At 40.1% G+C, this 22,626-nt stretch overlaps 1 protein-coding gene across 3 annotated transcripts in view; it reads left to right on the top strand.

Moving 5' to 3' along the window:
- Positions 1-22,626, top strand: part of PHLPP2 (PH domain and leucine rich repeat protein phosphatase 2) — a 76,051-nt gene that overhangs the window by 40,950 nt on the left and 12,475 nt on the right. The window contains exons 5-13 of one of the 3 annotated variants that reach the window (XM_045076270.1): positions 1,748-1,873; positions 3,402-3,556; positions 5,562-5,708; positions 6,086-6,316; positions 7,499-7,701; positions 11,536-11,596; positions 14,980-15,075; positions 16,874-17,029; positions 19,554-19,754. In XM_045076270.1, coding sequence (XP_044932205.1) covers positions 1,748-1,873; positions 3,402-3,556; positions 5,562-5,708; positions 6,086-6,316; positions 7,499-7,701; positions 11,536-11,596; positions 14,980-15,075; positions 16,874-17,029; positions 19,554-19,754 — 1,376 coding nt within the window. The remainder of the gene's footprint in view (positions 1-1,747; positions 1,874-3,401; positions 3,557-5,561; positions 5,709-6,085; positions 6,317-7,498; positions 7,702-11,535; positions 11,597-14,979; positions 15,076-16,873; positions 17,030-19,553; positions 19,755-22,626) is intronic. The other 2 variants (XM_045076272.1, XM_045076271.1) reach the window with 2 other exon arrangements.

The following is a 22,626-nucleotide window of genomic DNA, read 5'->3' on the forward strand; positions in this document are numbered from 1 at the left end:
ATTCTATTTTGCTTAAAGTATTTTGTGTTTTTGCCATTCGATTCAGTCTTTACTTGGCACTAGAAACCTAATGATTTACGAGTATAATTTGGAAGTTTCCAGCTGACTCACCAAGATTCAATAGTTATGACATATCAAAGTGAGATGTCAGACAAAGATGTAAGTGGTTCCATAACTATAGAGACTTCGTCTTCATCAAAGCTATGTGAATTGGGTTGTTGGATTTTGGGGGAGAATTGCTTTGAAGAGAATTGCTATTGTGCTGTGAATCCCTACAGCCTTCCTAGCTGGGAATGACTTCTGCCTTTTTCTTCAAGCCTAATGAAAGAAGTTTCAGCAGGATTCAAGAGAGCTTAATATGGGTCCCTTGCAGTAAGAGGGGCATAGTGGATTGGTGTCCTGCCTCCTCCAAGAAGTCTTGGGGACAGAGATGAGTCTGTCACCAGAGCAGCCAGGTAGCCTTAAGAGCCTAGGTCATGCATTGGAATCATTGTGTCTCCTTGAGTTTGTTAGTTTGTGACCCAGATGGGTTGAGAGAGGAAAAGCCAGTGGGTAGATTGATGGATGAGTGGGTGGATTCTCTTGGAACTTGCCTGGCAGGGCCATCTTGAGGGTCAGATAAGCTTCCCTTGAGGATAGGCTGACAGTGGACCACAGGATTCTTTCCTGTCTGAGGAGGGAGTGGTCAGCTGCTGGAAGAGTATGCATTAGCGAGGTCAAGTGATCTGTAAGTGAGACACTGTCATTGTTTGGGGTGGGGTGGGGGGATAACCAAAAGAACCCTTAAATGGACCCATTGTGGAAAAGCATCCCTTTAGAATCTCCTCGGCCCAGAGACTGTGAAATCAGATTATGATTCTTGTCTAGTAATAACCTTTGGTCTTCCCTTTCTACTTCAGCCCAGGAGGGGGTCAAAATGGGAGCTAGCCCAGGGCTTAGTGAGAAAGGAGAGGACTCCAAAAAGCAGGCCATGGCACCCTTTGCAGGCAGACAGCTACCTCCATTGTGCCCCAGTGTAGGTGGAAAGGGTTGGAACTGGGTTACCTTTGCAGTGGAGACTTTGGCTCTTATCATGCGGTCCAGAGACTCCTGTTCTGAAACACGGCATGCAGCCCTGCATCGCAGCGAGTTGTACTTGGTGTTCCTGTATGTGGAATGCTCCTCGCCTAGGAGGTTCCCACGCCTGGACCCCCTTAGGGTCTTTGCTCACATGTTACCTCAGTGAGGCCTTCCCTGACTGCCCTTTCTTAAATCAGATCACCGACCCTGTTCGCCAGGCTTTTTTCCTGCTTTCTTCTTCTTGATATTATTCATTATATATTATATTGTGTTATGCTACGTTTTGTCACCATTTCGGTGTTAGAGTGTTTGTCCCTTCTCAAACACAGATTACACTAAGGGCAGGGGCTCTGTGTTTTCCCCCGGCTTGCCCCCAGCGCGCAGAACCCTAGAATGTATTCATGCAACAAATCTTTAATTATCAAGCGGGGACTGTGTTGTGACTTACAGAGGAATTAATAAATAGATTTAAGTAGGAGTATGCTCCGAGTCCTATTCCTTCAACATACTTCAGTGAAGTGCTCCTTTGCTTTTTCTAAACGGCTTTATTGAGATACATTTCTTTGGAGAAATGTCTATGCAAATCTTTTGCCTGTTTTAGAAAATTGAGTTCTTTGTCTTGTTGTCCTTTGCTCTCTGACTGGGATTTTTTCTCTTGGTTCTGGTTCTCGCCCCTCCTCCCCTTCAGGTGGAAGAAGTGAAGCGAAGGCAGCACTCCCTGGCGTTCAGCTCAGCTGGAGCCCAAGCTCAGACCTATCACGTCAGCTTTGAGACGCTGGCCGAGTGCCAGAGATGGCAGCGACAGGCATCCAAGGTGATAAGCTGTCAGACGTCCCGATGTGGGATAAGACTGTAAAATCCCACGAGAGGTGTAATTTGAAACTGAACTCTCTCCAGGAGGGTGAATTATAATTTTTATGTATCTTACTTTAGGCCCCTCTAAGTATATAATGAACGGAAGAATGAAAGTCCAGCAGGTCCTTAACTTATTATTTGTATAGTAGAAAAAGCTTTCAGAAGTGTTTGCAGGTGCATGTACCTCTCTACCATCTCTCTCTTTTTGTTTTCCCTCTTAAAGAATTTATTTATTTGGCAGAGAGACACAGAGAAGGGGAAACACAAACAGGAGGAGGGGCAGAGGGAGAAGCAGGCTTCCCCCTGAGCAGGGAGCCTGATGTGGGCCTCGATCCCAGGACCCTGAGATCATGACGTGAGCCGGAGGCTGCTGCTTAACGACTGAGCCACTCAGGTGCCCTCTACCATCTCTCGAGAGGAATATGGCCTTGAAGGAATTGAGACACAATGAGATTCAGATGACTTTCCCTCAGCCACTGTAGTCAGTGAGAGATGGTGCCGTTCCCTAATTCCTAGCCTAGTGCTTCTTGGTCTTGTATGTATTTAGCACAGCTGTGATGAACCACTTTAAATTTGAACTTACCATGGGATGTGACCTGTGCTCCTGTCACAAAGTATTGTTACTGTATGCTGAGGATAATTAGCTTTTCAGCATAATTTCTGCTTTTTTAGTCTTTAAAGATGAAGTGCTCTAAAACTGTGTTGCAGTTTCCAAATTCTCTTGTTCTAGCTATTTGCAGAATTTTAGCACATTTTCCTTGTGGAGCTAAATAGTTGCATAAAGGATGGTTTTCGTATAATGAGATGCCATAAAACATGAGTGACTTTTCCAGTGGCATTTTGTTTGGTTTAGACCAATTTTCACAACCCATCTTTTATTAGCATTCTATTATAGAAATATAAACTTGTTTTGGTTTTATTGAATTTTCTATACATACATTGTAGTTGTAATAAAATCTCTTCTGAATAAAACTAGTTTCAATTTTAGGTAGCTATTCCATTCTTTTGACCTTATAAAGAGAAGTTATATTTTTTGAGCACCTTTTGCATACTAGTTAGTGTGCTGTGTACTGGATTATTTAATTTTATCCTCATAACAGATGAAGAAACTGCACTGGTAAGTAGCGAAGCCCGTGTGGATACAAAAGGCCATGGCTTTCGATTTTACCCTGTCTGTTAAGGAGTTTTGTAGTTATTTTGGATCATCTCAACTTCTTGTATGAAATGTTAACTTTCTGTCTTTATGATTTTTTTTTTTTTTAACTTATAGACACACTGTTGTGTGTTTTGAAGCAGTTTATGGTTTATCGTTTTAAGAAAAAGCAAAAAATGAACTGGTTTTTATAAATAACTAATTGGATCTCATTACCTTTTTCTACTTCGCATTTTTAAAATTAGTGCCTTTTATGTAAATATGATTCGTTCCTATGCTGTGTGAGAGATATTTGGTGCTAGCTCAGATGGCTCTTCTCCTTGACCCTGTTCAGGTGGTGTCCCAGCGAATCAGCACTGTTGACCTGTCATGTTACAGCCTTGAGGAGGTTCCTGAGCATCTCTTCTACAGTCAAGATATCACCTACCTCAATTTGCGACATAATTTTATGCAGTTGGAAAGACCTGGGGGCCTTGACACTCTCTACAGGTATGTGAGGAATGGGTTTCTCGACTAACTTATTCAAACCAAATCATGATCACCGTCTTAGTCATCTGTACCTGGAAGTGAGCACGCTTACCATTGTATATATTTTTGAAAATTTCCCCTCCATTTAGAAGAGGAAGTAAAATTTTTTATCCATACAGTTTTCTTACACCACCACCACCCCTGCCCCCGACCTTTCCCCTCCATGCAAGAGGATCGATGCAATTGTTCTGTTACGGAGGCAATGTTGAGCTGCCATTGATCTGGATAATCTTGTTACGTAAGTCACTGACAGTGATGCATGATCTGAAGCCAGGATAAATTGGGAGATTGAGTATATGGCAGGTTTTTGAATCATAAGTATCAAACTTAAATAGCTTTAAGAAATAGGCCTAATTTCAAGAATTCCATTTTCAGGTTGGGGCTTTTATCTTTCCTGTGTACCCACTAATGCTAGCTTCTAAGCTTTTTGACAGCTGTGAAACCTCTCTCTTCTGATAAAGGAATCATTTTACTTCTAAGGGACTATGGCCCATATATTTTCCAATTTCTTTGTTAGAATATATTCCCCCTTCCAACCCTCTACCCTTTAAAAGTGGGTGGAAGTGAATAAATACCTAGTATAAGTAATTGTGTGGGCTTCTAGTGAACAAGGAAGAAATTGGAAATTAAAGCATTTAAACTAAGTGGTGATTAAAAAAATAATACATATTGTGGGGCATCTGTGTGGCTCAGTTGTTAAGTGTCTGACTTCAGCTCAGGTCATGATCCCAGGGACCTGGGATTGAGCCCATTGTCAGGCTCCCCACTCAGCGGGGAGTCTGCTTGTTCCTTTCACTCTTCGTCTGCCCCTGCCCCATTCATGCTTTCTCTTGCTTGTGCACGTTCTCTCAAATAAGTGAATAAAATCTTTAAAAAAAAAAGATAATATTCCTTGAAATGGCATATTTTACTTTAATATTTCTAGAATAATTTTGAGAAAGCACTGTGGTTTTTATCCTGCATGATGTGTTACGAAGCTTTTTGGGTATAAGCAAGCCTCTATCTAGTAATGAGATAATAGTTTTAATTATATTAGTATGTAAAAACTACAGAAGCAATAATTTTAAGGAAATGGGTTTCTAGTATTTTCTTCTCAGTCACTATGAAAATAGGGTTAATGAAGTTTGAGAGCAGCATTAGGAATTCTGAAATCAAGGCACCAAGCCAAAGGAACAATCAGTACTCAAGGTCAGGACAATTGGAAATCAAAAGTTGAAAATCTGAAAGAGGAGCATTAAAGGGAAGTAACCAGACTCCACTCTAGGAGCAGGTGATACAGACCATCATTGTGGAGAGCACCACGTCAGGCTTACCCCTACACTAATAAAATCATTAATCCTTCTGAGTAGAATTGCCGGAGTGATGCCTGTGGATCCAGTGAGTGATGATACAGTCTCTGGGTAAGATAGTGTAGATACTTGCACTTCTAGGAACAAAACAGAAGCACTGAAAATTATTATCAGATTGTATTGCAGTCAGACTCCATATCACATTCACATTTGTAAGTTTTAAGTGGCCCATTCGTTTCAAGTGACATCTGAGTCAATATAATTTCAATATGTAAAACGTTGCTTTTATAATGGGATTTGATGTGCGTTTTCGTTAGCTCTTCCTGTGTCCATGAGTTGGTGAATTGTTACAAGGTTTTTTATATTGCATATGGAAATTTGATAAAGGAAGAGATTTCAAGCATATCAGTATGACTTGATATAAAATACTTACACCAGCATGGGCTCTCCAAGATTTTGTACCTTTTTAAGGAGAAGGGAAAGGAACTCCCATGGCCCTAGACCTGATTTCCTTGTTGGTATGGAACTGGGGTTAGGCATCTCAGCGTTCTGTGCTATGCACGATGTTTGGCATGTAGTGAGTACTCGGTAGATATTTGTGGAACAGATTCTGCTGTGGACATTTAAAACAGATGGCTTTTTCATTCATTACTGTAATTTCTATGTTTGCTTTTTAGATTTTCTCAGCTGAAGGGCCTAAACTTGTCCCATAATAAACTTGGTTTGTTTCCTGTATTGTTATGTGAGATTTCTACCCTCACTGAGCTCAACCTCTCCTGTAACGGAATTCATGACCTGCCGAGTCAGATTGGCAGTCTGCTAAAGTGAGTATCTGACTTTTGCTAGACTCGTTTTTTACTGGCAGCATAAGAAGCTTGTCTGGCATTCGGAGTGAAGGTAGTCACATGAGCTCTGGCAGTGAAGTAAATCTTGTAATTATGAGGATTCTAGACAGCAGCTGTTACTAGCTTGCAGGGGCAACTACTTAGCCCCTCAGTTTCAACAGCAGAAGCTCTGGCTATTTTTGATGTTGGAGGGACCATCCATGGCAGTTATGTGGGTCATTGAGTCTCCATAGGTGGCGTATTTTATTGTATTGGGTTCATAATAAATTAGTGATACAGTCAGAATATATCCCTCTAGTGCTATCCATTCCTGTTAAAACCTTTCCTAAAGTCTGTTCTTTGTTTTCTTACTACAGTCTTCAAACCCTCTGTCTTGATGGCAACTTTCTGACAACTTTACCGGAAGAATTGGGAAATCTGCAACAGCTTTCTTCCCTGGGAATTTCCTTTAACAACTTCAGTCAAATTCCAGAGGTTTATGAGAAACTCAGTATGTTAGATAAAGTGGTTATGGCGGGAAATCGCCTGGAAGTCCTAAAACTTGGGGTTCTGAGCAGGATGAGCCATATCAGACATGTGGATTTCAGGTGAGGCCGTTCTTCAGAGGGATCTCGGATGTTTTCTTATGTTTGCTCTGTATGAACACTTCTGCAAAACATCAGGATTTTAGAACAGTGTCTGTTGTCCAGACTATAGTAAAGCTTCATTTTTCGCTCAGTAGTGGAGAGATTATGAGTGAGTTGGGTGTACCTCATGATACTTTCACGGTACCTTTCACACAGGTTGTTCTGACTTACCCTCTCAGCAGCCTTTTATAGAATGCCCACTTCTTCATGTCCTTGTCAGTGTTAGATTTTAGCAGTCTTTTTCCTTAGTGTCAAAGTAGTAGGAGAGAATAGTACTTCATTTTTTAAATAGCATTTATGAATGAGGTTGAGCATCTTTTTAATATGCTAATTGTTAGTTTGTATTTTTCCTTACACTTGACCATTTTTCTGTTGAATCATTGGGTTTCTTCTTAATATCCATTGTATTACAATTAATGTTAAAGGTTTTCCTGTCAATTTTTTTGTAGGTTTTATTTTCTAGCTATACTAAAGGAAGCTGGTAAAAGACACGTACATATAAAAGACACATATGCATAGTGTAAATGTACTTTCATTTACACTAAGCCATTGAAGTTCCTTGTAAAGAAATAGTAACACAAACATTTATTGAAATACAAGGGAATGAGAACATGCCTGTGTGTTCTCTACATAAAAGAGAACTAAGAAGCCGTTTTCTGTAATTCACCCTTGAACTATTCCATATGGATACAGATTATTTTCCTCTGCTATAATTAATGTGATGTGAATCTTACTACAAGGAGGAATAGGCAGAGCCCCGAGAGAAAGTATGGCTGCTTCCTCTTGTTTTCTACATGGTACACCACGACTGCTTTGTTTCTCACTAACCTGAAAGTTATGTTCCTCTTCTTTTTCCTTTGGCCTGCTTCTTCATCCCTGCCTAACTTCACTAAGGTTTTAATGATTTGTACGCGTGGTCCCTTTTCCCTTTCTCTTTAACTTGTATATGTTTTTGCAAGTCTGGGTCGTCTAGGTTTATAGATAGAGAATTCAGGGTACATCTGTCCGTGCAAAATGAAACAAGTAGTTAACTTTTGAGTTGTTTAGGAAAGAGAAAGGGATCATACTTCTCTTAGTTTTATTTTGGTAAGCACATTTAGTAGAATTTATTTCTAATGATTTCCTTATTTCTGAATATTTAAGGATGAACCATTTGAAAACTGTGGTTACGGAAAATCTGGAGGGAAATAAGTACATCACTCATATGGATCTGCGGGACAATCAACTGTCTGACTTAGATCTTAGCTCCTTGTGTAGCTTGGAGCAGCTGCACTGTGAACGGAACCAGCTGCGAGAGCTGACGCTCAGTGGCTTCTCCCTCCGAATGCTCTACGCCAGTTCCAACAGTGAGTTCTCCATCCAGCCTCCTGTTTTTTCTCATGGAGATCTTGTCTGAGTTTTTTCTTTTTTTTTTTTAAGATTTTATTTATTTATCAGAGAAAGAGGGGGAGAGAGCGAGCACAGGCAGACAGAATGGCAGGCAGAGGCAGAGGGAGAAGCAGGCTCCCTGCTGAGCAAGGAGCCTGATGTGGGACTCGACTCCAGGACGCTGGGATCATGACCGGAGCCGAAGGCAGCTGCTTAACCAACTGAGCCACCCAGGCATCCCGAGTTTTTTCTTTTTATATATATATTTTTTCCCCTTTTATTAAGATTTTATTTATTTTTTTATTTTCAAAGATTTTATTTATTTATTTGACAGAGAGATTGAGAGAGGGGACAAGCAGGGGGAGCATCAGGCAGAGGGAGAAGTAGACTCCCCACTGAGCAGGTAGCCCATGCAGGACTCAATCTCAGGACCCCAGGATCATGACCCGAGCCGAAAGCAAGTGCTTGACTGACTGAGCCACCCAGGCCTCCCAAGATTTTATTTATTTATTTGACAGAGAGAGTCACAGCGAAAGAGAGAGCATAAGAGGGGGCGTGGGAGAGGGAGAAGCAGGCTGCCTGCTGAGCAGGGAGCCCAACATGGGACTTGATCTCAGGATTTTGGGACTAGGACTCAAGCCAAAGGCAGATGCTAATGACTGAGCCACCCAGGCACCCCTCATCTGAGTTTTCTAAGAACAGTGGCATCTGTGCTGTTGCTCAACCACTCTGCAAAGTATAGTTTGAGGTTTGTGGAGACCAGCTTTGTCTTTCAAGTTTGCTGTCAACACTTAAGTGGTTGAGATATGCATAAAAAGGCATTGCAGGATACTTGGATATTCACTAAAGAAGTATAATGGGCATTTTGCAAAATAACTAGGGGTAGGAGGGTGGGCAAGCATGTTCAAAATAGAGTATCAATAATAGGCTAGAAAAAGTGTTGACAAACCACAGCCCACGGGCTAGATCTGGCCACCACCTGTTTCTATAGGGCCCACGAGGAAGGGGGTTTATACATTTTTTAGTGGCAGGGTTAAGAGATCAAAAGAGTAATTTTGATTTGGAAGGTTTCATGAAATTCAAATCTCAGTGAATAGACTTTGGTTGGAACATGTCCACTGTCAATTTGTTTACAGGTTACTGGTCTCACGAGACAGTGGCAGAATGAAGTTGCTGTAAGTGAGACTGGCGTGCCTGCAAAGCCTAAAATATTTGTCACAGGCTTAGCCCTTTACTTTTGCCCATCTCTAGTCTAAAACTTTGTGCTGCTTCAGTTCTAGAATGAGAAGCCACTCACTTCAGTAGTGATTTGCTCCAGGAATATTTTTAGGTGTAAAAGATCCCATATTTGTTGGGGCCATTCTTTTTATGGAGTTTTCTTTACCAAGGAAATTATAATTACTTTTTCTGTACTAAGGAAGGGATGGGGGAAAATGTTGAGTATCACTAAGTGTCAAAGAGTGCAAATTTTGATAATGCCATTGTATACTCAACAAATTAAAAAAAAAATACTGCGAAGTGCTTTGAAGATGTGGAGAAGCAGCTCTCACACATTGTCAGTGAGAGAGTCATTTGGTAAAACCCCTTGGGAGAGCAATTAGACAGTGTTAAAAGAAGTCAAAGATGCGTGTAGCCCATATTCTGACAGTTTCTCCATTTGGGATATCTCCCGGAAGTCCTCACATGTGCATAAGGTGATGTTCCTTATGGTGAAAAAAAAAGTAAGAAAAAAATATGACTATTGATAGGAAGACATATTTATACAATACAATGTTGCACAGCAATGGAAATGAATGCCCTGAAGCTCTCTGTGTTAATCTGGGCAAATCTTAGAAACGTTATTTGGGGGGGGGGGAGAAAAGCATAATTATATGTATACCAAGATAGTTGCTATCAGATTTTCAGACACACAGAAATGTTGTTTCCTTAGCTATATGTATGCCATAGCAGTATAAAAGTACCCATAGGAGAGAGAAAAATCCTATTCAAAATGATGTTTACCTCTTGGTATGTGCAGTATTTTAATTCTTTGAAAAGTCTGTATATAAGGCAGAATGTGAAGATCCATTAAAAACTGGATAGTGGGTGGATGACTGTTCATTATTCTCTTTTCTGAATTTCTAAAATACATTTTTAGGATAAAAGATAAGGACTTCTCTTTTCATTTCCTTTATCATGCTAGAGAAGTTTCAAATTGAAGCTTAGATTAATAGCTTAGGTCCAAACAGTGTCACAGCTGATGAGTGTCCACTTGTGCTGTTTATAGATATTACTGTGAGATGATAGTCTGTCTTTTGTCATGTAAATACTTGTTTTCAGGCCCATTCTATATTCTCAATGTATCTAGAGAATCTGAATGAGTGGCCCTGCTGGAAAAGGACTCATTGATGTACACCCTGTCTTAGGGACTGATTTTTCTCTCACGGTGCCCTACTAAATGTGGCTTGCTTGAAGTTAGCAACTTAAGGAACTTAAGGAACCCTTTAGTTCTACAACCTGGAAGAATTTATACCAACACTTCCAGTTCTGATGCCTCAAAAGTAAAGAACTCGGGGTGCCTGGGTGGCTCAGTGGGTTAAAGCCTCTGCCTTCGGCTCAGGTCATGATCCCAGCGTCCTGGGATCGAGCCCCGCATCGGGCTCTCTGCTCTGCGGGGAGCCTGCTTCCTCCTCTCTCTCTGCCTGCCTCTCTGCCTACTTGTGATCTCTGTCTGTCAAATAAATAAAATCTTAAAAAAAAAAAAAGTAAAGAACTCAGCTTTGCAAAAGAGGTTATCCAAGTTCCCTTAGGAAAAGGAAAAGGCACTCAGCCTCACTGGCCATCACGGATATGCAAATTGAAACCCCAGCGTGATACCGCTGCTCACCTAACAGAGTGACTAGAACAGAAAAGACTGAAAATGCCAGCATCTGCTGTTGTGGGTGTAAATCAGTGCAACCACTTTGGAAAACCAAAGAATTGTCTACTCTCTCTCTTGCTCTCCTATCTTATACCAGCATAAATGCTGGTATGTCTGTGTCCACAAAAGACATGGACAAAAATGTTCATGGAAGCAGTATTCATAATTTCATAGTGACCCCAAACTGTAAAAGATTTCAATGCCTACCAACTCTAAAATGGTTAAATAAATTGTGGTATACTTACATAAAATATTTGATATGGCCATGAGAATGAGTGAACTACAGCCATATGTAGTAATAGCACCAAATCTCCCAGTCACGATGTGGAGGAAATAAAGCCAGACAGAAAATTATGCAGGCTGTGTGTATTTATATGGATACGTAAAAATGATCTGTGGTATTTGGAGTCAGGGTAGGGTTGCCCAGCTGGGGTCTTGGGGGCAGCTGGTAAGGTGCTGTTTCTTGATCTGTGTACTGGTTACCCCATTGGGTTCTGTTTGTAAAAATTCGTTGATCTATACACTTAAGATTGTTTAAGTTAAATACAGTTTACTGTATTTATGTTTTACTTTAAAAGTTAAAATATTGCCAGTAAAAATCCAATTATTAATTTTTTTTTTAAAGTTTAAGAGCTAAGTAGTCACTGTTGACATTTAACAACTGCCTGAGCTAATGTGAATTCAGACCAGTACATAGGATCCTTCTATTAGTTGTTTTATTTGGTTTTAAGATCAGGATCAGGTAGTCAAAGTTAGTCATTGCAAGTTACCCAGGTTTTTGTCTTCAGTCCATCTCAGTAGATGACATCAGTTTTCTCCCTGCTGATCTCACGGAGCCACTTTGCCCTTGATTACTCTCAGTTACTTTCTTCTTTGGTGAGTGTCACTAACACCTGTTTGTTTTTTTTATTAGGGCTGACAGCAGTGAATGTCTATCCAGTACCCAGTCAACTCACTTCTTTAGAACTTTCCCGGTGAGTGTGTTGCATGAGAGTGGTGCTTGTTTGATTCTTAATGTTTAAGAGATAGATGTGGATACTTTGGTGGTTTTGAGGTATAAGAGATCTAAGTACATGGAAATTTTGGATAGCCTGGAGGGGGGAGAATGGATGAGGGGAGGAATACTTTTAATTGCCATGCCGTCTATTTCAAGGGAAGGTCCTTTTGAAACAGAAAGGTGCCTGTGAATTATTCTTAAAGTCGGGGAATTTAGAATGAGGTGCAAACAAAGAAGATCTTTTATCTTCTTTGTGGCAATGATTTCCTTTTTGCTGATTGAAATCAGATAATTCTTGGTTTTTAATGACTTATTTTAAATTTTTCTTCTCTTAATTATTTGGTATTCTTATGACTCATGTTGGTCTGATGGTCAGAGAAATATTAATTATATATCAATGATATTTTATTGATGGGCAAGAACAAATATAAAGGTATGCTTCCTTCCCTTCATTTTTAACACTGTTGGGCATTCAGGATTCAGTGGTTGAGTTTTATGGTCTGGTGGAGAGTTTGACAACCAAACAGAGAATTACAGGGTAGCTTCTTAAATGCTGTGATCATGGAGTGATAGAGCAGGCAGAAGGTGGACGGGGTCCTGTATGGTTAGGGTCAAAGACTAAATGAGATACTAAATGCAGAAGATTTGTATGATGCCTGGCACAAAATATCTTTCAGGAAATAGTAACTCTTAGAGCCAGGTTTCTTTTTGTTGTTACTTTGTTACTATTATTATTAAGCTGTTGTTCTAGATTCCTTTCCATCCCCTTCTTTCTGTTATATCTTCTCAGCAAAACCACAGCATGGGTCAATACTAAGATTTACCTTCTCCTCCGGGCTTGATCATCGCTAAAGAAAATCATACGGACATCACTGTAAAGTCACAGTTTCCAACCTCAGCTGGAGCTGATCAGTCTTTTCTCTTGTCGGGTCCTTCCAGTGTCCTGGGCATCTGCTCCACATGGCTTGGCTTCCCTCCGCTGCTCTGCCTCCCTTCTCCTGTGCTCCAGAGCTTAGCTCCTCACTGGATTGGGAAAATCGAGATCATCTTAGGCCGTCTCCCTCAGCTTCCTCTCACCTTGCTTGAAGGCATGTAGATTGACATCCATTCTCCACTTCTTTCCTCTGTTAGGGTCCAGGCCGGCCTCTTGGGCTGGACCAGCAGCTGCTCCCCTGCTCCACAGCTGGCTCTGTGGGACCACTTCCCCCCGCCCTCGTGTGTGGTCGTGGTCTTCCCTCTTCTCCATCCACTCACACTCACACCTTGTCTGTCTGAAAAAACACAGCTACTTGCAGCCCCTCTAGGTCTTACCTAATTCTTCACATTCCCTTTTTGTCCAAATTTCTCAGTAAGTATGTTCATTTGTTGGCTCAGTTTCCTCGGTTCCCATTCGTTTATTCCGTCACAGCTTGCTTTCAGCCTTCTCATATGGAACTGCTTTATGTCAACACTGTCATTCCTGCTCTCTTTTCTTCAAGCATGCTTTTTCCTCAGCTGGCTAATACAACCAGATTTTTTTCATGCGGCTTCGACCCCTCCTGTCTCCTGCGCACTCTTCTTCCTCAGCCAGCCTTTTACAGGTTCCTTATTGGCTCTGCCTTTGCCTGCTACGTTCTCATGCGACAGAGTCTCATTTACTCCATGAGTTCAGCTACACTTGGTGTCAACATCACCTAGATTGCCTGTCCGGCCCCTTCCAGCCTCAGACCCATGTGTCCAGTTGCGCATTAGGGATTTTTGACCTGCCCGTCTACAAGTACTTCACACATGTGCCAAGTGAAACTCCTTATTCTTTCCTCCAACCCTAGCTTAGCTTGTTGTCTTATGTCTGCTTCAGCTTTTGGGATTATCATAAGATAGTCCTATCAGATGGACACCACTTGCAACTTATATTTCCAACCTCTTTTGGAGCCTACCAGTCCTTTCTCGGGATATGATTTTTATCCCTAGATGAAAAGCCTGAAAATAATTTTTTATTCTTCTGCTCTACTCCCATGTCTAATTCATCTCCCAGTTGCTTTGATTTTTGTCTCTTAGATATTTCTGGAATCCCTCCCCTCCTTTCCTTTTGTCTTCCCACCCACTTGGGCCCATACCATGTCTTGTCTGGAAATCTGTAGCAGCTTCCTTTTACTAAAAAAAAGCACCTCAGCCAGACCTCTGAGTAGCCACAGGGTGAGCTCTTGAAGGTACAACACGGACTGTGTCTTCCTGCTGCTTACAGACCCGTCAGTGATCCTCCTGTCCCTGCAGGATAAAGTCACAATCTTCTAGACATGATTTACATCTCTCCAGCTTGTTTCCTCCCCCTTGGCTCCATATTTGCTGCTGGCCTCACCAGACTGCCGATTATTCCTCACATACACCATGCCCTTTCTTTTCTTCTTGCTGCTCTACCGCATGTTGTCACCTCTTGCTTAGTATGACTTTGTCATCTTGGGTCAGTGTACAACATTCTTGGGACGCCTGGGTGGCTCAGTTGATTAAGCAGCTGCCTTTAGCTCGGGTCATCATCCCGGCGTCATGGGATCGAGTCCCGCATCGGGCTCCTTGTTCCTCAGGGAGCCTGCTTCTCCCTCTGACTCTGCCTGTGCTTGCTCTCACTCGCTCTCTCTCTGACAAATAAATAAATAAAATCTTTAAAAAAAAAAAAAAGTACAACATTCTTCTGGTTCTAACCCAGATGTCATGTGTGTTGGGGGAGCTGGCCCTAATCCACGTCGGGCAGAGTGCTCCCTTCGCTTGGCTGTTGTAGCAGTATCTGCTTCTTCCTGCCTCATGATGTGATCTGTCCATCAGTAGATTCTTTGAGCCTTTGCAAAGCTAAGTATCATCTGAACCTTGAATTCCTTGTGCTGACTATCTGCTGGGTGGCCTGGACTCACGTTGTAAATGACTTGAAGCTTCTGCCACCACTTACCTTCTGTCCCCACTTCCTCACCTGTGTATTCACTTGGTTCATTTTCTCTACAGTTTTCCTTCTCTTCTCCTCCAGTCATTTATTACCTGTGCAAATCCTACTCATCTTTGAAAGTTTGTTTAGAATGCCACTGATTTCATTGTCTTACCTTCACCCATCTCTCTACTCTGTGCTTTCCTTGGTGCTCGGAGCCTCGGTGTCTTCTTTGAGCAGGTAGCATAATTGATGGAATATAATACATGTTCATGTGTTTGTCTCTCTCTTCCTATCAACAGCATTCATTGAGCACCTTCCATATTCCAGGTGGCGTGCTAGGGATGCTTTGGGGAGAGTGCTTCTGCCCTCAAGGCACTCACAGGCTGGTCAACAGATATATTACAGACTAGTGAAATGAGTTCCACTTGTCGTCTTCAGCGATGCCTTTTAATTATTTTCCGTAGAAACCTGCTAGAGTGTGTCCCTGACTGGGCCTGTGAAGCAAAGAAGATGGAAATATTAGATGTGAGCTATAATCTTCTGACAGAGGTTCCCTTGAGGTACGTGTGTTTGTATGCATCTGTAATTCTTTTCCTAGGTTTGGGTTGGCCCCCCCCCTTCTTTTTTCAAGATTTTATTTATTTATTTGAGAGAGAGACAGAACGGGAGGGGCAGAGGGAGAAGCAGATTCCCCAAGCAGTGTACTTGACTTGGGACTCCGTCCCAGGACCCTGGGATCACAACCAGAGCCAAAGTCAGACACTTAATCGACTGAGCCACCCAGATGCCCCTTGGGTTGCCTTTCAAAGGTTTTTCATTCTTTTTTTGTTGTTGTTGTTAAATATTGAGTACTTGCTGAGTGCAGGGCAGTGTGAAGTGTGGTAAGGAATACAGTGATGGCTGATGCCCAGTGTTGGCCTGCATGGAACTGGTAAGTGTATAGTTGGGGTGGCTTGTGCACAGATAACTGTGATAAAATGTAACAGGAGTTATTGGCATAGATCAGGGACTTGATTATGGTAATAGATCATTTGTATTGGATAAGTTATTAGGAGCTGAGTAATATTCTAAGAATCTCAATTTTATTATCTTATTAATCCTTTAACCACGTTATTACATAGACACTTATTCTCATCTCACAAATGAGGGAATAAGGGCCTGTAGCGGTTCGGTAGCTTGCCCAAGGTCACACTTGACGAGGAAATGATGGGAGCTGACATTTGAGTGTAGTTGTTCTTAATCTGAAGCCCTCACTCTTCATCATTATGCTGTATGAATCAAATGTTTTAGAAATTCACAACTTTCAATGGTTAGAGAATGCTTCATGAGAGATTTGCATATTCAGGAAGACTTTTTACAACATGGTAAGATTTCTGTATGTGGAGGGGGAAAGGAGGAGATACTGGGAATGAGGGAATGGAATATTCAGAAGCACTGAGGTGTAAAATATGTAGTTGTACCTAGTGGAGTCTTTAAAATAAACTAGAGGCTTGCAGCATAGTAGGTGTGAACGCAGCCTTTGGAATCAGACCTTAGTTCTAGTCCCGACGATACGATTTCCCACATTCAGTGTGAGATCTTTGGGAAATCGAAGTCCCTTAACCCTTCTGAACTTAATAGTTAAATTGGCTTGGCACATTTTAAACTCTAAATAAGTAGTAGTTTTTGTTATAATAAATGTTTTTATTTATTACATTCAGTTACAGTTGACCTTTGAACAGTGTGGAGGTTATGGGTCCTGGACCCCGCTTAGTTGAAAATCCACATGTAACTTTTGACTCCCCACCCCCCCAAAAATCAGAGCCTACTGTTGACCAGAAGCCTTACTGATCACATAAACAGTTGTGTTTTGTGTGTTATATGTATCTTATACTCTATTCTTAAAGTAAGCTAGAGAAAACCTCGTTCAAGAAAATCATGAGGAATAGAAAATACATTTACAGTACTATGTTGCCTTTATTAAAAAAAAATCTGCACATAAATGGACCTATGCAATTCAAATCCATGTTGTTCAAGAATAAACTGTGTGTTAATAAACTCATTGAATTTTGGTGCTGTCTAGACTTAAAATATGAATCAATTTATTCTAGAAAGTGCTTTTGTTTGTTTGTTTAGATCTGTGTTGTTTGCTTTCATTAAGTCACCTTTTTCCAAAATGACCTTAAAATGACTTGCTGGTAGGTGGTGGGTAAGCATATGCTCGTGGCCGTCCTTTTGGCTCAGGTGCTTGCCAGTGAGGAGACTGTCTAGAATAGACATCTATTAGTTTACTGATTTCAGGGAGATGGCCAACAGTATACTCAGAAACTGTGATTTAAGAAAGATTTTTCATTTGTTTCTTTGTACTGTTGCCCTTAGAATCCTTAGTAGCTTGAGTCTCAGAAAGCTAATGGTGGGGCACAACCAGGTGCAGAGCCTCCCGGTGCTGGCGGAGCACATCCCTTTGGAGGCGCTGGATATTCAGCATAACCTGCTCACCAGGCTGCCAGATACGCTCTTCTCCAAGGCCTTAAAGTAAGTGCCACAGCGTTTATTGAAAAGAGAGTCATCAATACAAACAGTATTGAATTGTCATTGGCGTGACCTTTGGAACTCTATTTACAGTGTTTGCCGTGTGGTCCAACTATAGGTGGGGATTGACTTATATGAGTAATTTATAGGAAATGAAACATGGCATGTATTCTTTAACTCAGGAGTTGAAATAACCATCAAATGGTGAAGAAGTTTTAGTGTTGCAAACAATTTCAGGCAGCTTGGGAAATTTCAAACAGGCTTTCATCTCCGAAAATGAATACATTTATGACCTCTTAAAGAAAAATTACAGCATCTGATAAAGCTTTCTTGGGCAATTTTCAGCTTTTGCATGTGGGAGAAAAGAACATATCAGTAAAGTTAATTTAGTTTTTGCTTCTTGCTTTACCAAGCTATCATCAAGTTATATTCTTAATGTGCAGTGCTTTTTTACTACCTACTTTGAAAACTGTGCATTTAAAGGTAACTTTGTTCCAAAAGGTGTTTTTTTGTGTTTTCATTGTAAATTAATAAGTAGATAGTGTGTTTTCCTATTACTTCCTGCAGTCAGGTTTATTTTATGCATATGTTACCATTAAGTGAAAACTCGTTTTAATTATAGTCTTTTGCTCTATTGTCTTCAGTTCAGAGATCGAGAAAACAGAGATGAGCATTAGTTATTTAACATAAAGCTATAGGATACATATGAAAAGCATTTAGCTCACAAGTGTCTGGCTTACTCTTTGGCAGTTTATGTATTTCTAAATGTATAATATACTTGTTTGGATTTTCGTCAAAAAAAATCTTTGGAAATTCTATAAAATATTTGAGGGCATTTTCTTTTAGGAAAGCTTATATGGGATTTTACTGCAGTAACATTTAACTTGTTAATTAATAAATATTTGTTAGTAATGCATAACACTGCATTTAGCTCTTTTTTTTTTTAAGATTTTGTTTATTTATTTGACACATAGAGATCACAAGTAGGCAGAGAGGCAGGTGGTGGAGTTGGCGGGGAAGCAGGCTCCCCGCCAAGCAGAGAACCTGATGTGGGGCTCGATCCCAGGACCCTGAGATCGTGACCTGAGCCGAAGGCAGAAGCTTTAACCCACTGAGCAGGCTCCGTGCCCAGCATAAGCCCATCATAGGGCTTGATCTCACAACCCTGAGATCATGACTTGAGCTAAAATCAAGAGTTGGATGCTTACCTTGACTTGAGTCACCCTCTTTTTTTTTTTTTTTAAGATTTTATTATGAAGGAATTTCTGTACCCAATGTGGGGATTAAACCCACAACCCCAATATCAAAGGTCAGATGCTTAACTGACTGAGCCACCCAGGTGCTCTCTTTGTTGTTGCTGTTGTGATTGTTGTTGTTGTTCAAGTTTTTATTGTTAAGCAATCTCTACACCTAACATGGATCTTGAACCCACAGCCCCAGGATCAAGAATCGCACATGCCACAGCCAGCTGGGCGCCCCACTGCATTTAGTTCTTTTTTTTTTTTTTCCTCCCCGTTGCATTTAGTTCTAATGACAGTCTGAATAAAATTAGTTTACAACCTTAGAATCTGTAGTAAGGAAGCTACTTAGTAGCTATAGCAAACTGTCAATGATATTAATTTAATACTAACTCTGCACAGAGCATTTTCGGGACATATAAAGACATACACATATTAACAGTACCCTCAACAGCTAAAAAGCTAATTAGGGATGTGAATCACATAATATGAAGAAGACTTAACACACAACAAGGTTAACAATAATAGCTGTCTTTTATTAAGCATGTTCTGTATATATCAAACACCATGCTAGGCAAATTTTTAAAAAAATCATACCATATGTTATCTGTTAGATTGGTGGGGATTAAAATGAATTATGATACTCAGTGATGACAAAGGATTGAGCAAACTGACTTTCTTATATCCTTCTTGTGGAAGGTATAACTTGATAAAGCTTTTCTGGAGCTCAGTTTGACAGTGCATATATCCCAAATCTTAAAGGTGAATGTATCTTTTGACCCTATAAATTCTGCTTCTGGGAATATAGCCTAAAGAAATAATTAGATAAGGACACAAAGTTGCTCATTATGATGTCTATAATTGCAAATAGGTGCCAACAGCCTATAAGCCCATCATTAGGGGACTGTCAGGGAATTTTCTAAATAAATACGATCCTATTAAAATCAGACCAAAACTTCCCTGAAGGGTGTCTTCACCATTGATAAATTTGTAAACATGAGATTCAACAACACCTTTTCTGTGGACAACAGACAGTAAAAGATGAAACTAGGTTAGAATCAGGCCACTGCGGAAGCCTGGGAACATAAGCAAACCTAAATTCTTTGCTCTCTGCTTGGCTTGCTTGAGTTGAATAAAAGGAACTTTGGTTCAGTGGATAGAATCAATTAGAAAAAAACCCTGGAGGAATTGACTTGTGTCAGAAGTTTGGGAGCAGTGTCTCGCGGTGAGATCGGATGATGGTAACAAATAGCCTTAAAGGAAACGGGGATTTCTGTGTGTTGTGTCAGTCTCAGATACTTGAATGCATCTGCAAACAGTCTGGAATCTTTGCCATCTGCTGGCGCTGGAGAGGAGAGTCTGAGTGCTCTGCAGCTGCTCTATCTGACCAACAACCTCCTGACAGACCAGTGTGTGCCTGTTCTGGTGGGCCACCCGCACCTGCGGATCCTGCATCTTGCCAACAACCAGCTACAGACCTTTCCTGCAAGGTGAGCAAGTGTACCCGCTGGTCATTTCAGACACTTAGGGTGAAATCTGGATTTGCCAGTCTACCTTAGAGTTATCGTACTGGAGGCTCTTGCTTTGTGTTGAGCAACTTTCTGGTGCTGTGTTTCCACTAGTTGAATGAGAAAATCTGTATCCAGTTGTTAAATATCAGTAACGAGAGAAGTTGTAGATAAAATGTATTTAATTCTTTGTTCTAAGTACTTAATAATGGTCTCAGAATTTTCAACCTTTAAAAGTACTAGCCTAAGAAATATATTCTGAAAACAATGTTTTCTTTTCCCTTGTCAGCTCTGTTTTATAATATATTGTTGAGTCCATTAATTTATTCTTTATATATATATAATATATTATATGTATATTATATATTAGTATATCTACTTTATGTCAAGTTCTCCATAAGTACTGGGAAACAGTGGTTAGGTAACAGTCTCTGTCATCATTACAGTAACTTACTGTCAAGCTGGGGACACAGACAAGTAATGGGCAGTTGCAGTACACTGTAACAAATGCAGGATGTCAAGATTACACACAGGTAGCTTGCTGCACTGGGCATGGGGTTGCCCTCCAGGAGGAAGAGATGAATAGTAGTTAGCCAGACTCTACCCACAAGGAAACATAACAGAGCTATTTAATGCTGTTAAAGTTTTAAACAGTATCAGTAGAGAAATCAATATTTTCCAAAATATATTTGATTAAAAGATTTTGGAAAATTTGATGCCAGAAGAATCTATACCATGAAAGTCGTCATTAAAGAAATGATGTTTTCTTTTCTTTTTTTTTTAAGAGTTTATTTATTTGACAGAGAGATCACAAGTAGGCAGAGAGGCAGGCAGAGAGAGAGGGGGAAGCAGGCTCCCCTCTGAGCAGAAAGCCTGACGTGGGGCTCAATCCCAGGACCCTGAGATCATGACCCAGGCCAAAGGCAGAGGCTCAACCCATTGAAACACCCAGGTGCCCCCAAAACTATGTTTTCAAAAATGAAGCCAATAGGGAAATGATGTTTGATATAATTTGAATGAAATTATATGTATCATATAAAATTATGTTTGCTGTAATTTGAAATTATGTTTGATATAATTTGAAAACCAAACTATTTATTTTGATACTCTAATTTTATTTTATAGATTTTTCTTAGAAATGTGATAAACTTGGGGTGCCTGGGTGGCTCAGTCATTAATGGTCTGCCTTCAGCTCGGGTAATGATCCCAGGGTCCTGGGATTGAGCCCCACACTGGGCTCCCTGCCAAGCAGGGAGCATTTCCCTCTCCCACTCCCCTTGCTTGTGTTCCCTCTCTCGCTGTGTCTCTGTCAAATAAATAAATAAAATCCTTTTTAAAAAGAGAGAGAGAAATGTGATAAACTTCAAAAAACTCATAGAGATCATAGTTTTTGTGAATGTTTATGAAATGAGGTATTTGCAGCTTATGAAAGACAAATAGGGTGAACTTGATGGCTTCCTAAAAGAATTTGAACAATGGCTTTTTAAGTGAAGGCAGAAACTTGGGGCACCTGGGTGGCTCAGTCGGTTGAGCATCTTCCTTCAGCTCGGTCATGATCTTGGGGTCCTAGGATCAAGCCTTACGTCCCCTGAGCAGGGAGTCTGGTTCTCTCTCTCTCAAATAAATAAAATCTTAAAAAAAATAGTGAAGGCAGAATCTTAATTTCAGCATGTGAGAGGTCTCTTGAAATCCTATCAGATTAATTCCATTGGCCTCAGATACGTTCCTGTAAAGTGGAAACAACAGACCATTGACAAGTCATACTGGTTTTTTGAAGCTTTTGGGAGATAGCGGATGGAATGCTCTGAAGCTGATAAATTCCTCTTAATCTGATGACATTCTGATACAGAACTTAAAATACCTCAAAGATTACGAAAATAGGTTAGAAGATAAAAAGTAATAGGAGATTACACAAAGTTAGAGTATTCTGAATACAGATAATAAAACTAAATGGAATTTAGGAGCAGTATGTTAAAGAAAATGTTCTATACTGAATCATAAACCCACTAACAAGTCATCTCCTGAGCAGTGTTTAATTACACAGGCGTAGTCCAAATCTTCTGTTTCTTTTGGACTGCTTTTTCAGAATCTAATGTAGCTCTGGGTGCCCAGTAAGAGGCTGGCTGAAATAGGAATGCTACATTATTACTTACAAATTAGATCTAAGCAGGGAGTAGTATAAAAGTAAAGCATGAGATTTGGACAGGAGAACATTTTTAAAATGTTAATTTGTTAATTTTAAAATGTTAAATTGTTAAGTTAAAAAAAACAAATTATTAAACATATATAACATTTTTTACTTTGAAAAATATAGTTTACTGCATTAAAAAAGACAAGAAAGAATACCCTCCACCAGACTGTTACGAGAGATTATCTCTGGTAGTAGGATTAAAAGATTTTTTTTCTGTTTATCTCTACTTTTCAGTTTTTTTTCAATGAGTATGTATTACTATTATAGTAGGAAAGAAAACAATTTGAATTTACTGAACTTATTCGAAAGTATCTATGAATTTTCTAGCAATAGAAATTATTTATGATACATGGAAAGGGCAAGAGATAAATTTTATGTAAAACAAATATGCAAATGAAAATTCTGCATATGCATCTCATTTAGCAGAAACAGTAATTTCAGATTGGTGGTATTATTGTTTTATTTATTTTATAAACTTCCTCTTCACATTATAGGACTTTATTTTTATAATTTTTTAATTAATTATAAACAGAACAGTTTGTAATAATTTAGGTAAAGATGTTAGGCTGTCTGAAGATACTTTGCTTGCTGTGTAAAAGCTTTGCTTAGGCCCGCAGAACAGTGAGTCACTCACATCATAGTCCTTGGCACGTCGGGGCGTGC

This window comes from Mustela putorius, unplaced genomic scaffold, assembly GCF_011764305.1.
Source record: "Mustela putorius furo isolate JIRA1106 unplaced genomic scaffold, ASM1176430v1.1 tig00000174_pilon_pilon_pilon, whole genome shotgun sequence".
Taxonomy (NCBI): Eukaryota; Metazoa; Chordata; class Mammalia; order Carnivora; family Mustelidae; genus Mustela; species Mustela putorius.